Source organism: Hyperoodon ampullatus, assembly GCF_949752795.1.
Source record: "Hyperoodon ampullatus genome assembly, chromosome: 3".
Lineage (NCBI taxonomy): Eukaryota > Metazoa > Chordata > Mammalia > Artiodactyla > Ziphiidae > Hyperoodon > Hyperoodon ampullatus.
The window spans coordinates 138,895,524-138,911,471 of record NC_136916.1 but is presented as its reverse complement, the minus strand read 5'-3'; the positions used below and the strand labels follow the sequence as shown (position 1 = coordinate 138,911,471).

Here is a 15,948-nt window from a genome sequence, read left to right as displayed (position 1 = left end):
GCAAAATAGGTGAAGGGGATTAAGAGGAAAAAGCCTCCAGTTATAAACCCCTGTGGGTTTGTTCCTATTGTCTGTTGTTTCTCTTGGATTTTGCTCATGTTGTCTTATCTCCTCAGGTGCTTTATTTTAGATTGTCCAACATAAATATGAAAAATTATAAAAATAACTTAAAAGGTCCAGAGAAGATGTACATTTGCTCTGGGTAGTAGCTAGGTACACTACAAATCCAGGGTCACCTTAATCCAGTTTTAGGGATTGAAAAGATTGAAAATGCATCTATTTTTTTTGTTCACCCTCCTTCTTTGGAGAGCCGTGGGCTCCATTTTTTAACCCTCTAACTTAGTAGCAAGTCTGCCAAAAGTGTTAGTTATCTTCTCAGCCACCTCTTCCTTAATTGGCAAATGTTCCTAGAAGAAAAGCAGCTCAAATGCTGAGCTCAGGTCTCTTAAGTTTCATTTTGCCTGGGATCTTGGTTGGTGATATAATTCTTCACTATCTTCTTGGTTCTCTGATACCTTTAAACAGACTTAAAAATACTATTTTGCCCAGCTTTCCTAATTCTCTGTGAGATGTCTCATGTGAATTACCTAGGCAGTACTAAGGTAGAAGTCAGAAAAGCTGGTATTAGGGCAAGTTCAATCAGGTCAGATATTTTGAATATATGAGATGGAGATAAATAGTTACATATACAGCTTCAGTGCTAAGAAGAGAGGTTGAGTACATGTATTTGAACATCATCGACTTACTGATGATATTTTAGGTCTTGGGAGTGAATGAGATTGTCTGTGGTGAAATGTAGAGTAAGAAGAGGGGGCCTGAACCAGTTGTTAAGAAATTCCAAAATTTAGACGTCAGGTAGAAAAGGAAAAGCAGCAAAGGTGATTGAGAAGGAGTAGTCAGGGAGACAGGAAGAAAATGAAGATAATGTAGTGTCAGGGAAGCCCAAAAGAAAAAAATTCAAGGAGTTGTCAAATGTGTCAAATGCTACTTAGAGGACAAATAAGACGAGAATATAAAAGTAACTATAGTTTACCCTCGAATAGTGCTGGGGTTTTAATCTGCATATAATTTAGAGTGGGCCCTCTGTATCCGTGGTTTCTCCTTATCTGTGGATTCAATCGACTTTGTATCTTAGTATTCACTACTGAAAAAATCCATGTACAAGTGGACCTGCACAGTTCAAACCCACGTTGTTCAAGGGTCAGCAGTAGTTGGTTTGACAGTATGAAAGTAAATAATGACTTTAATAAAAACTTTCTTTATTTGGGGGGATAGTAGAGATGGAATCCAGACTGGAATGTTTTGATGAATGAAGATGAGGAAACTTGGCCATGAAAAGAAATGGAGGGACATGGCGGCAGTTTGAGAAAAATTCATGGTAAAGGGAAAGCATGGCTTGGCACTATTATAATACTGAAAATCTTTAAACAACTTAAAATGCCCATTATTTGGGGGACAGTCTAATAATTTGTCATATCTATCAATGTTATACAGTCATTAAAACTGATAACTAGTGTTGTTAATGATATGAGAAAATTTCCCTAGGTGACAAAAAAGGTATATATATATAATTTTCCAGCTAATAAATCTGTTACATAAATCATAAGCCTGAGATCTGAACTCAGATGTAACACCAAACCCTATCTTATCAACTGTACTACATTGCTTCCCCCAAAATGACTTAACACACGAATCTCATGAATTCATTAATTGAAATTAGTCCAAAAAGCTATCCTTTAACACTGCTGTATTGAACTGTTCCACTTAATAAAGGAGTAATAGTAATAAAAACCTAATTGGTACATTGCAAATAATTTCAATCATTACTAAAGAGAATGTATTACTGTACTACCTACTCAGGAGGCTACTGCAGATTAAATAACGGGTACTATAGATGGAAATAAATAAGGTGTAGAGGAAATTCATGTCCCAAATGATGCAGATTCATTGTTCATCCTCCTTATAAGTACCTATAAAAAGTTCTAAGCAGCAAAACAGTGAAAATATAAAAGCCTGATCACATTATGAAAAATTTTCTCCGATCTCTTTCTGCCTTTAGTTCAAACACCTTAAGACACTAGTAACTGGTAGTCCTACCGGATAAGTCGTTCTTCCAAAGCAGTATATTCAGTTGAAAAGAAATGCATAAGGAGCCAGATCTACAGAATGGCCTCTAACAGTCATAATCAGATTACCTTAATGTTGCTGATCCTGTGAGTATTCACATGATGAATGGGATGACCTTTTCCTTTCAAACATATCAAAAGGATACTTGGAAAAAAAAAAAGATTTTTTTTGGAAGAGATTTTATTGAAAATTTTTAAGGTTTCTGAATTGAAGTATATGAAAAGAAAATGAATGGATTATATGGAAACAGACCCTGTTAAATATTAAAATAAAATAGCACAAAGTTTCAAAATACTATAAAATTTAATATTTCAAATAAATATATATACATTATGTAACCTTCAGTAGGATCCATTATCTTGACTTAAAAACACTGATATGTGTATCTTTTAAGCATGTAAAAATTACATAGTTGTTGACTTCTCTAAGGCAAGTCACTTATCACACGTTTAAGAAAGCATTAAAAAATTCATTATATAATCTTACACAAATGTTTTATATTTACCAAAGCCAACCACACTCAATAGGGCACAAATACTGGCCAACTAATTTTAACTTCTATGTTAGGCATAAAGTTGTTGTTTTAAACCATTAAGATACCTAAGAGAATCAACTTTATAGAGCTTAGCTTTTCTTAGGCATCTGACCTGTGGGAGGAGAGAGAGAAGTCCAGTGAAGTTATGAGGAATCATATTAATTTTCTAGACATCTCATTTGCTCACAATACAAGTTAAAATGGGCTCTAAAACAAATGTATGTGGAGAGGTTTTGAAGAATAAATTGGATATCCCAGGGGAGGATCAGCCGCTTGTACTGTAAGGTTTCTTAAAAGTAGTGCATGAGCTTGTATACTATAACGTTCCTCATCATCATTGGTGGCATAAAGCAATTCCCATGAAAGATTGGCCCACTGACCTCTAACAGCTTCAGCATTTAACTTCCCAACTTGGATCAATAATTCTTGAAGGGTAAGTACTCTCCCAGTGTAAACTCCCTGTAAAGAATAAACGAGGTGGGAGGGAAAGCAAAAGAAAAGAGATTATATTCAGGCCTTTATTTATAAAATGAGAGAAAAATTCCATTGTAGTTAGGCAAACTTAAACAGAAAGTAGTGTATCAAAATGTACACGAGTTGCTTGTCTTCAGAATCAAGAATCACATCTATCTGATTGCTCTCCAAATAAGTGCAAGAGAAAAAAACTTCCTGATAGCCACTGCACTCACTTCTCTTTACTTTCCTCTCTATTCCCTCATCCCATCTGGCCTCAGCAATGCATAAGTCATAAATAATAGTCAGTGAACGATCATCCAGTAGGCTCTTTTCAAAAGCAGCTTTATTGAGATATAGTTCACATTCCATATAATTTACTGATGTGAAATGTATAATTCAATGACTTTTTAGTATGTTCAGATACATACAACTATCTCCACAATTGTAGAATATTTTCATGACCTCAAAAAGAAACCTTGTACTCTTTAGCTATTATCCTGCTATCCCTTAATTTCCCCAGTCATTAGCAACCACTAATGTATTTTCTAATCTAATGTATTGATTTGCCTCGTCTTGGAAATTTTACATGAATGGAATCGTGTGGTTTTTCGTGACTGGCTTCTTTAATTCAGCATGTTTTCAAGGTTGATTCATGTTGCATAGAATGAATATACCACGATTTGTTTATTCATTCATCAATTGATGGACATTGGGTGTGTCCATCTTTCAGCAGTTATGAATAATGCTGCTATATTTGAATTTTCATGTGGATTTATGTTTTCATTTATCTTGGGTATACAGGAGCGGAATTACTGGATCATATGGTAACTCTATGTCTAGTTGAGAAAATGCCAGAATGTTTTCCGAAGTGGTAGCACCATTTTACATTTCTGCCAGCACTGTATCAGAGTTCCAATTTCTCCATATCCTCACCAACGCTTATTATCTAACTTTTTGATTTCAGACATCCTACTATGAAGTGATGTCATTGTGGGGGTTTTTTGTTTTTTGGGGGTTTTTTTGCGGTATGCGGGCCTCTCTGTTGTGGCCTCTCCTGTTGCGGAACACAGGCTCCGGACGCGCAGGCTCAGTGGCCATGGCTCACAGGCCTAGCCGCTCTGCGGCATGTGGGATCCTCCGGGACCGGGGCACGAACCCGTGTCCCCTGCATTGGCAGGCGGACTCTCAACCACTGCGCCACCAGGGAAGCCCTCATTGTGGTTTTGACTTGCATTTTGCTGATGATGAATGATGTTGAGCATCTTTTCATGTGTTTATTGTTCCACTTGTACATTTCCTTTGAAGAAATGTCTATACAATCCTTTGTTATTTTTAAATTGGGTTAAGTTATGCTATTTATGGTCTAGCCCTCTAGTATATTTTTCATTTAGTTCTTTTTTATAATTTCTATCTCTATTGATATTCTTTCCCTATTTGATGTGAGATTGTCACCATACCTTCCTTTACCTCCCTTTTTAAATTGAAATACAATTGACATATTAGTTTCAGGTGTACAACATGATTCAATATTTGGATATATTGTGAAATAATCACAATAAGTCTAATTAACATCCATCACTTCTTGAGATGAGAACTTTTATGATCTACTCTCTTAGCAATATAACAATATACAATCAATATTATTAACCACACTGTGCATTGCATCCCCAGGTCTTATTTATTTTGTAACTGGAAGTTTGTACCTTTACCAATTGCACCCACTCCCACCCTCTGGCAACCACCAATCTGTTCTCTGTGTCTGTGAGTTTGGTTTTTTTCTTTTTAATTTTTTAGATTCCACATATAAGTGAGATCAAATGATATTTATCTTTGACTTATTTCACTTAGCATAATACCCTTAAGGTTTATCCATTTTGTCACAAATGGCAAGATTTCCTTTTTTATGGATGAATAATATTCCTCTGTGTGTGTGTGTGTGTGTGTGTGTGTGTGTGTGTGTATTTTCTTTATCCACACATCCGTAGGTATACAGGTTATTTCCATGACTTGGCTGTTAAAAATAATGCTGCATTGAGCATGGGGGTGCAGGTATGGTTCTGAATTAGTGTTTTCATTTCCTTTGAATAAACATTCAAAATTGAAATGGCTGGATCATATGGTAGTTCTGTTTTTAATTTTCTGAGGAACATCCATATTGTTTTCCAGAGTGGCTGCATTAATTTACATTCCCACCAAAGAAGGATTCCCTTTTCTCCACATCTTAGCCAACACTTGTTATTTCCTATCTTTTTGATAAGAGCCATTCTAACAGGTTATGAGGTGATAGTGGTTTTGATTTGCATTTCCCTGATGGTTAGTGATGTTGAGAACCTTTTCATATCCTTGTTGGCAAACTGTATATCTTCTTTGGAAAAATTCATATTCAGTCTACTCAGATCCCCTGCCCATTTTAAAATCAGATTTTTTTTTTTTTTGCTATTGAGTTATATGAGTTTTTTATATATTTTAAAACATAATAACCCCTTATTAGATATATGTTTTACAAATATTTCTCCCACTTTGTAGATTGTCTTTTCATTTTGTTGATGATTTCCTTTGCTGTGCTGAATGAAGATTTTTATTTTTTAATTTAATTTTTTTATTTTGCTGAGCCACACAGCATGTAAGATCTTAGTTCCCCAACCAGGGATCAAACCTGTGCCCCTGCAGTGGAAATGCAGAATCTTAACCACTGGACTGCCAGGGAAGTCCCTGAATGAAGCTTTTTAGTTTGAAGTAATCCCACTTGTTTATTTTTGCTTTTGTTGTCAAATCCAAAAAATCATTACCAAGACCGATGTCAAGGAGCTACCACCTATGTTTTCCTCTAGGAGTTTTATAGTTTCAGGTCTTACATTTAAGTCTTTAATCCATTTTGAGTTAGCGTTTGTGTATAGTATTAAGACAGTGGCCCAGTTTTCATAACACCATTTATTGAAGAGACCATCTTTTCCCCCATTGCATATTATTGGCTCTTTTGTCATATATTAATTGACCATATATATGTGGGTTTATTTCTGGGCTCTCTATTCTATTCCATTGACCTATGTGTCTGTTTTTATGCCAATACCATACTGTTTTGATTACTATGGCTTTGTAATATAGTTTGAAATCAGGAAGCATGATGCCTCCAGTTTTGCTCCTTCTCAAGATTGCTTTGGCTATTTGGGATCTTCTGTGGATCCATACAAAGTTTAGGATTGTTTGTTATATTTCTGTGAAAAATGCCATTGGGATTTTGACAGGGATTGCACTGCATCTGTAGACTGCTTTGGGTAGTATGGACATCTTAACAATGTTAATTCTTCCAACCCATGAGCATGGAATATCTTTCCATTTATTTGTGTCTTCAATTTCTTTCATCGATGCCTTATAGTTTTTAGTGTCTTTCACATTCTTTCAAAAATTTACTCCTAGGTCTTCCTAACTTGCCTTTCTGATAGTTCATTATTAGTGTGTAGAAATACAACATATTTCTGTATATTGTTTGTATACTGCAACTTTACCAAATTCATGGATGCATTCTAGTAGTTTTTTGGTGGTGTCATTAGGATTTTCTATGTATACTATCACATCATCTGCAAACAGTGAGTTTTACTTCTATCTTTCCAATTTCGATTCCTTTAATTTCTTTCTCTTCTCTGGTTGCTGTGGCTAGGACTTTCAATACTATGTTGAATAAAAGTGGTGAGAGTGGAAATCCTTGTCATGTTCCTTATCTTAGAGGAAATACTTTCAGCTCTTCAGCACTGAGTATGATGTTAGCTCTAGGCTTCTCATATATGGCCTTTATTATGTTGAGGTATGTTCCCTTTATACCCACTCTGTTAAAGAGTTTTTATCATAAATGGATGTTGAATTTTGTCAAAAGCTTTTTCTGCATCTATTGAGATGATCATATGATTTTTTAAAAAACGGAAGGTATAGTTGATTTACAATGTTGTGTAAGTTTCAGGTGTTCAGCAAAGTGATTCAGTTATACATATTCATAAATACATATATATAATATATTCTTTTTCAGATTCTTTTCCATTATAGGTTATTACAAGATATTGAATATAGTTCCCTGTGTGATATAGTAGGTCCTTGTTGTTTATCTATTTTACATATAGTAGTGTGTGTCTGTTAATCCCAAACTCCTAATTTATCCCTCCTCTCCTTTCCTCTTTGGTAAAAATAAGTTTGTTTTCTATGTCTGTGAGTCTATTTCTGTTTTGTAAGTAAGTTCATTTGTATTATTATTTTATATTCCACATATAAGTGATATGATACTTGTCTTTCTCTGTCTGACTTACTTCACTTAGTATGATAATCTCTAGGTCCAAACATATTGCTGCAAATGGCATTATTTCATTCTTTTTATGGTTAAGTAATATTCCACTGTGTGTATATATCTATGTATGTATATGTATGTATGTGTGCATGTATATATATGTGTGTGTGTGTAAATTGGGTTGGCCAGAAAGTTCGTTTGGGTTTTCCCATAACATCTTACAGAAAAACCTGAACAAACTTTTTGGCCAACCCAATATATACTACATCTTCTTTATCCATTCATCTGTCGATGGATATTTAGGTTGCTTCCATGTCTTGGCTATTATAATAGTGCTGTTATGAACACTGGGGTGTATGCACCTTTTTGAATTAGAGTTTTTGTATTTTCCAGATATATGCCCAGGAGTGGGATTGCTGGATCATATGGTAACTCTAGTTTTAGTTTATTAAGGAATTTCTATATTGTTCTCCATAGTAGCTGCACCAGTTTACATTCCCACCAATAGTGTAGGAGGGTTCCATTTTCTCCACACCCTGTCCAGCATTTATTGTTTGTAGACTTTTTTTTTCTCTTTTTTTTTTTTTTTTTTTGCGGTATGCGGGCCTCTCACTGTTGTGGCCTCTCCCGTTGCGGAGCACAGGCTCCGGACGCGCAGGCTCAGCAGCCATGGCTCACGGGCCCAGCCGCTCCACGGCATGTGGGATCTTCCCGGACCGGGACACGAACCCGTGTCCCCTGCATCGGCAGGCAGACTCTCAACCACTGCGCCACCAGGGAAGCCCCTGTTTGTAGACTTTTTGATGATGACCATTTTGACTGGTGTGAGGTGATATCTCACTGTAGTTTTGATTTGCATTTTTCTAAAAATTAGCAGTGTTGAGCATCCTTTCATGTGCCAGTTGGCCACCTGTATGTCTTCTTTGGAGAAATGTCTATTTAGGTCTTCTGCCCATTTTTTTTTTTTTTTCCGGTACGCGGGCCTCTCACTGTTGTGGCCTCTCCCGTTGCGGAGCACAGGCTCCGGACGCGCAGGCCCAGCGGCCATGGCTCACGGGCACAGCCGCTCCGAGGCATGTGGGATCTTCCCGGATCGGGGCACGAACCTGTGTCCCCTGCATCGGCAGGCAGACTCTCAACCACTGCGCCACCAGGGAAGCCCCTGCCCAATTTTTGATTGGGTTGTTTGGTTTTTTTGATATTGAGCTGTATGAGTTTGCATATTTTGGAAATTAATCCCTTGTTGGTCTCATTGTTTTGCAAACATTTTCTCCCAAACCATAGGTTGCCTTTTAGTTTTGTTTATGGTTTTCTTAGCGTGAAAAAGTAGGTCCCATTTGTTTATCTTCCTTTCATTTCCATTGTTCTAGGAGACAGATCCAAAAAATTTGCTGCGATTTATCTCAAAGTGTTCTGCCTATGTTTTCCTCTAGGAGTTTTATAGTATCTGGTCTTAAATTTAGGTCTTTAATCCATTTTGAGTTTATTTTTGTATACAGTGTTAGAGAATTTCTAATTTCATTCTTTTATATGCAGTTGTCCAGCTTTCCCAGCACCACTTATTGAAGAGAATATCTTTTCTCCATTGTATATTCTTGCCTACTTTGTCGAAGATTAATTGACTATAAGTGTATGGACTTATTTCTGAGCTTTCTATCCTATTCCATTGATCTATGTGTCTGTTTTTGTGCCAGTACCATACTATTTTGATTACTGAAGCTTTATAGTATAGTCTGAAGTCAGGGAGCATAATTCCTCCAGCTCGTTCTTCTTTCTCAAGATTGTTTTGGCTATTCAGGGTCTTCTGTGTTTCTCCATACAAATTTTAAAATTATTTGTTCTAGGTCTGTGAAAAATGCCATTGTTAATTTGATAGGGATTACACTGAATCTGTAGATTGCCTTGGTTAATACAGTTATTTTAACAATACCAATTCTTCCAATCCAAGAACACGGTATATCTTTCCATCTGTGTTGTCTTCAATTTCTTTCATCAGCATCATACAGTTTTCAGAGTACAGGTCTTTTGCCTCCTTAGGTAGCTTTATTCCTAGGTATTTTATTCTTTTTGATGCAATGGTAAATGGGATTGTTCCCTAAATTTTTCTTTCTGATATTTGGTTTTTTTGCGTACAGAAATGCAAGAGATTTCTGTATATTAATTTTATATCCTGCAACTTTACCAAATTCACTAATGAGCTCTAGTAGTTTTCTGGTGGAGTCTTTAGGGTTTTCTATGTAATGTATCATGTTATCAGCAAACAGTGATAGATTTACTTCTTCCTTTCCAATGTGGATTCTTTTTCTTCTCTGGTTGCTGTGGCTAGGACTTTGAAACTATGTTGAATGAAAGTGGAAAGAGTGGGCATTGTCTTGCCTGAAAGTCCTTGTCTTGTTCCTGATCTTAGAGAAAATGCTTTCAGCTTTGCACCACTAAGTATGATGTTAGCTGTGGGTTTGTCATATATGGCCTTTATTATGCCATATAATAAAAGACCCCAAATAGTCAAAACAATCTTGAGAAGAAACAAAGCTGCAGGTATCACACTCTCTGAATTCAAAATATATTACAAAGCTACAGTAATCAAAAGTATGGTACTGGCAAAAAAATAGTACATAGACCAATGGAACAGAACAGAGAGCCCAGAAACGAACCCACACATATGTGGGTGATTAATCTATGACAAAGGGGACAAAAACATACAGCGGGAAAAAGACAGCCTCTTCAATAAATGGTGTTGGGAAAACTGGACAGCTACGTACAAATGAATGAAACTGGAGTATTCTCTCATATCATAGACAAATTCAAAATGGATTAAAGACTTAAATGTAAGACCTGAAACTATAAAACCTCTAGAAGAAAACACAGGCAGTAAGTTATTTTACATGAGACTTAGCAATACATATTTTTGATATGTCTCCTCAGGTAAAGGAAACAAAAGCAAAAATAAACAAATGGGACTACATCAAACTAAAAAGCTTTTGCACAGTGAAGGAAACTATAAACTAAACGAAAAGGCCACTTACTGAATGGCAGAAGATATTTGCAAATAATATACCTGATAAGGCATGAATGTCCAAAACATACAAAGAACTCATACAACTCAACATCAAACAAAGAAACAACCCGATTTAAAAATGGGCAGAGGACTTGAATAGACATTTTTCCAAAGAAGACGTATAGATGGCCTAAAGGCACATGAAAAGATGATCAACATCACTGATCATCAGAGCAAGGCAAATCAAAACCACAATGAGATATCACCTCACACCTGTCAGAATGGCTATTATCAAAAAAACAACGAATAACAGTGTTGGTGAGGATGTGGAGAAAAAGGAACCCTCACGCACTGTTGGTGGGAATGTAAATTGGTGCAGCCACCATGAAAAACAGTAAGGAGATTCCTCAAAAAATTAAAAATAGACCTACCATATGATCCAGCAATTCTGCTCCTGGGTATTTATCTAATTAAAAGAAATATAGGACTTCCTTGGTGGCACAGTGGTTAAGAATCCACCTGCCAATGCAGGGGACACGGGTTCGAGCCCTGGTCTGGGAAGATCCCACATGCCATGGAGCAACTAAGCCCATGGGCCACAACTACTGAGCCCGAGTGCCACAACTACTGAAGCCTGCATGCCTAGAGCCCATACTCTGCAACAAAGAGAAACCCCCTCAATGAGAAGCCCGCGCACTGCAACAAAGAGTATCCCTCGCCCCCTGCAACTAGAGAAAGCCTGTGCACAGCAACAAAGAACCAGTGCAGCCAAAAATAAAAAATAAATTAAAAAAAAAAGAAAAGAAATATGTGCACCCCTATGTTCATTGCAGCATTATTTATAATAGCCAAGATATGGAAGCAACTTAAGTGCCCATCAATAGATGAATGAACAAAGAAGATGTGGCATATATACAATGGAATATTAATCAGCCATAAAAAAGAATGAAATCTTGCCATTTGTGACAACATGGATGGACCTAGAGGCTATTATGCTAAATGCAATAAGTCAGACAGAAAAAAGACAAATATGATTTTGTTTATATTTGGAATCTAAAAAACAAAACAAATGAATAAACATTAAAAAAACAAACAAACAGAAACAGAGTTATAGACATAGGAAACAAACAAGTGGTTGCCGGAGGGGAGGGAGAAGGGGAAGGGGATGGAGAGAGGAAAGAAATAGGTGCAGGAGATTAAGAGGTACAAACTTCCAGTTACAAAAAAAATTTATTCCTAGGTATTTTATTCTTTTGATGCAATTGTAAATGGACTGTTGTCTTAATTTCTCTTTCTGATTGTTATTACAGAGTATAGGGTTTTCTATATACAATATCACATCATCTGCAAATAGTACCAGTTTTACTTCTTCCTCTCCAATTTGGATGCCTTTTATTTCTTTTTCTTAACTAAAGTGCTCTGGCTAGGACTTCCAATACTATGTTGAATACAAGTGGTGAGAGTGGGCAACCTTGTCATTTTCCTGATCTTAGAGGAAATACCTTCAGCTCTTCACCACTAAGTATGATGTTAGCTGTGGGCTTCTCATATATGGCCCTTATTATGTTGAGGTAGGTTCACTCTATAACCACTTTGTTTCCCACTTTGTTTAGTTCTTTAATCATAATTTCCTTCAGTCCTTTGAACATATATATAAAATGGTTACTTTGATATCTTTGTTAAATCTGACATGTCGTTGATCTCACAGGCCATTTCTGTCATGTCCCCCCCCCACCACCCTACACATGGGTCAGACTTTCTTGTGATTTTTTTGTTTCTTTTCATATCGCCTAATTTTTGTTGAAAACTGGACATTTTAGATAACACTGCAGCAATTCTGGGTACTGATCCTCTCTACCCCACACCCCAGGGCTTGTTATTATTATTTGCATATTTGTTTAGTGAATGGCTGGATGACTTTAGTGAAGTTAATCCTACCTCCCGTTCAATTGTGAAGTCTTTGATATTGCTCCTCAGGGAGTGCAGCCTTGTGAGTGCCCACAGTTATGATGGGATGGCAGTGGTTTTGGCAAGGTTCTCTTTGTTAAATGCTCACACCCAGCTGGTTGCTCTACATTTTCAACAATGACCTGGGACCTAAATTGCTCCAGAGTGATCCAATTAAATTTGGGCTCCTTTGAAAGAACAGTTTTGGAGGTCAGTGTCTGAGATTTGTTTTGACCCCAGGAGGGCTCTTCTCCGCTGTTTCTTTCCCTGGTTCTCTGTGTTAATCTACCTGGCCTGCAGTTCAGCTGAGACCTCTAGTGATTTTACCAATTGCCTCTAGTAACTTTCACCACCACCTCCACTGTTTTTTGAGGAACATCTTAAGCTTCAGTGTGTCCACACTATGTGCAAATGAAGTCACTTCCTTTGGTAAGAGATCTAGAGCTTTTTTTTTTTAATGGTCTGCTTCTCCCAGTGGGCAGAATCTCTGAGCCAGAGCGCTGGAACTGGGGTGTAAGACAATGGCGCACTTCTGAGTAACACCTATGCTTCAGGACATGTGTTTGGTAGAGGAGGAGCAGTAAACTCAGGTCTTCTTGGCTTGCCTCTCCCACTGTGGAACATCCACAGACAAGGGGGATCAGGCCCCGCTATTGTCAGTGGCACCAGGCCCAGGTAAAGCCTCCATCCAACAAGTTGGGGGTGGCCAGAAGGGAGTTCCAACCTCTTGATTACACATGCCCAGAACCAAGCCTCACAATAGGCAGGTGGGAGTAAGATGAGCAATGCTGAAGTCCTTCCTCTTCTGGGAAAACAGTCCTCCAACTGGGAGCTGAGGGGAGAGGGAGCCCTGTGTTCTTGGCCATACCAGTCTGAGTGGAGTTTCTGTCTTGCTGAGCTGGGAGGCAATGGGTCTTGGTTCAAATAATGTAGTCTCTAACTGTTCTTAGGTTTTAGAAGATTTTCTTTAATAAATGTTTATTTGCTGTATGCCCTTAGGACCATTTCTAAGACTTTAAATGGTTGTTTTTTAAAAATAACTTTCATCATTTTCCTTGGGAAGCACATGTGCAGTAACACCACATGTGGAACCCACAATAAGCTCATAACACTGAATCTTTCATATTGTGCACACTCAATGACATTTTAAATGCAATGAGAACAAGTACTAAATCTTAAAAAAGGCATTCCTTATTTAGAGTCTCTGAATTTTCACAAGTCAGACTTGCTTACAAATTACAAATTAATTTTTCTTCTAGGATTCAAGTCCAAAGTAATAATTCATACACTTGAATTTGCTATATAAATACAACCCATTTAGTCAAATATGCTATAGCAAATTACATTTATTTGACTACCTTATAGCTCAATTACTGCATAATAGCTACACAACATTCTTTATTGGCTCCTATTAGCTTTGCAAAAGTAAATAATCAGTCATTCTAGGACTGGATTATGTTGGCCATAAAGTCATGATTACAAATATCTTAATACTATAATTAATATATTTATACCTAGAATGTTATCTCTATCACTTAGGTTAAATACTTTATAACTGATTTCTATTCTTTAAGGTTAATATACGAAAATGTTTAAGAACACATTTTTAACCTTACCATATTAGGATCATACCCCAGAGAAAACAAGTATGGTTTTTCTTGTAAAATTGCTTCCTTCCACTTTTCATCAGATACCAAACCAATGTACCAGTCACTTTCATATTCTTCAAGGCAGTTAGTCAGTTCTTTAAAGTCTTCTATTGGACCTAAACTCGCTTTATCAATCATTAGTTTCAGAGTGTACCTAAAAATGGAGAAACAAAGAATTTTAGAATTTTTAAAATCAACTTTATAGATGAAATAGATTTTTAAAGACACTGAACTGAAATCATACATATTTCAGAAAAAAAGATCTGGGAGAAATGATAAGAGTTAAAGCAAAACAATCCAGTAAGTCATACAAAAAATAGGTTCTCCACATAAACAAAAAGAAAGTACAAATTTAAGTGTGCTCCCCATATAATCAGAGTACCTACCAAGCATTTTTCATTTTTTGGAAAGTGATTATTTTTTAAAATTAGAAATGAAAGAGCATCTCCTTCTAGGTTATAAAAAAATCAACATTTTTTGGCCAACATTACAACTTGTATGTAATCAAAATGAATTACCTGAAAGCTTTTAGGGCTAGCTGGAATAGTTCTGGCTTTTCTGTGAGCCAATCCAAGGCAAGAGACCAAGGGAAAACACCACTGTAGACTCTCAATATATGACCAGGACTAGGAATCGTATTGTCTACTCCAAACAAACTAAAATAACAAGTCATTACTGCATGAACATAAAAGTCTTTTAAAACTCTGTCCTTTGCAATTTCTTCCACTACATTTGAGGCATTTTCTTCTGAATGAAAACATTCCAACTGCCTTAAAACAAAGTGGTACCAGTCTTCTGGAAATAATGAGCTCATCTCCTTCACTTTGGAATTAGGCAAACAATTAGATATCCACTCTTCGGGTAAGCTTAACAAGTGAGAATGAGAACAACTGAACTCCATGAGAGGGATGTATGCCACGGCTTCTTGTTTTCCTTTGTCAGTAGCAGGGTATCCCAATGCAACTGCTTGGTAAAGACTATTTTCAGTAACTGTGCCTGTAGAATGTTTACCAACCCCCTGTGATTCCACTGATCCTGGAATAGGCAAATTTATACCTGGCAAAACTTTCAACTGATCTTTTTCTTCTTTTCCTTTTTTGATAGTTGGCTCTTCACCAAAAACATCATCAGACCAGTCATCCAAATTTTCTGAATTTAAACTATCTGTGTCTTTTGGGGATTCGGTTTGTGGTGAAGTATTCAAAGGAGGCGGGATTATTAGAGATGCTTTCCCTTTATTTTCAGTTTTGTGAACATTTTCCTGCATGTTGGATCTTCTGGAACAGTACTGAAGAAGTATCCACACAAGTACTTTAACAAGGTCACCTTTAAATTCTTTTAAGTTGTCATGGGAATCAATTATGCCAGACAGGACATTCCTGGCATCAGAATAGAGTTTCACAGGTAAAACAGTACAGGGTGTCAAGACATTTCCGAAGTGTTCATTAATGGAACATACTCTTGCATATTCTTCTTGTTCAAAGGCACCTTCAAAAACTTCGTCAACTCTTCGAGCTTCAGCAGTATGACAGGATGTCTCTTGCAATTCTAACCCCTAAAGAGGAAATAAGAAAATACTTGAGTTTATGATCACTTATTACACAGAGAAAAGTAACTAGTTTTGTAAATGCTCATGGATTGGATTCTCAAAATAAAAATATGTTAAAAGCAAAAAATGTCTTTAACCCAAGAGCTACACCTTAATTCAAACTTAATGACACTTAATACATTTGATGTTGGATACAGATATGAAAAATAATGCTATATTTTTAAAGAAATTTTAGAAATTCCACTGGAAATTGGCAAAACAATTTTAATGAGTATGACCATAATTTTAAGACTGTACGTCAAGGTTGAATCACACTTGTTAAAAACTTTTAAAAATTATACAAATTTGGGGGGGGAGCAAAATTGGAACTACACAATATGCACATTAGCTTTGTATCCTTTCCATCCTACTTTA

The 15,948-nt window shown here is 36.5% G+C and overlaps 1 protein-coding gene across 1 annotated transcript in view; it reads right to left on the bottom strand.

Moving 5' to 3' along the window:
• Positions 1 to 2,869: 2,869 nt before the first annotated feature.
• PCNX4 (pecanex 4) overlaps positions 2,870 to 15,948 on the bottom strand; it is a gene marked incomplete at both ends in the record, with an annotated part of 29,101 nt that continues 16,022 nt past the window's right edge. Inside the window, 3 exons of the mRNA XM_079701122.1 lie at positions 2,870 to 3,121; positions 13,953 to 14,139; positions 14,504 to 15,540. Of these exons, the coding sequence (XP_079557248.1) occupies positions 2,870 to 3,121; positions 13,953 to 14,139; positions 14,504 to 15,540 (1,476 nt within the window). The remainder of the gene's footprint in view (positions 3,122 to 13,952; positions 14,140 to 14,503; positions 15,541 to 15,948) is intronic.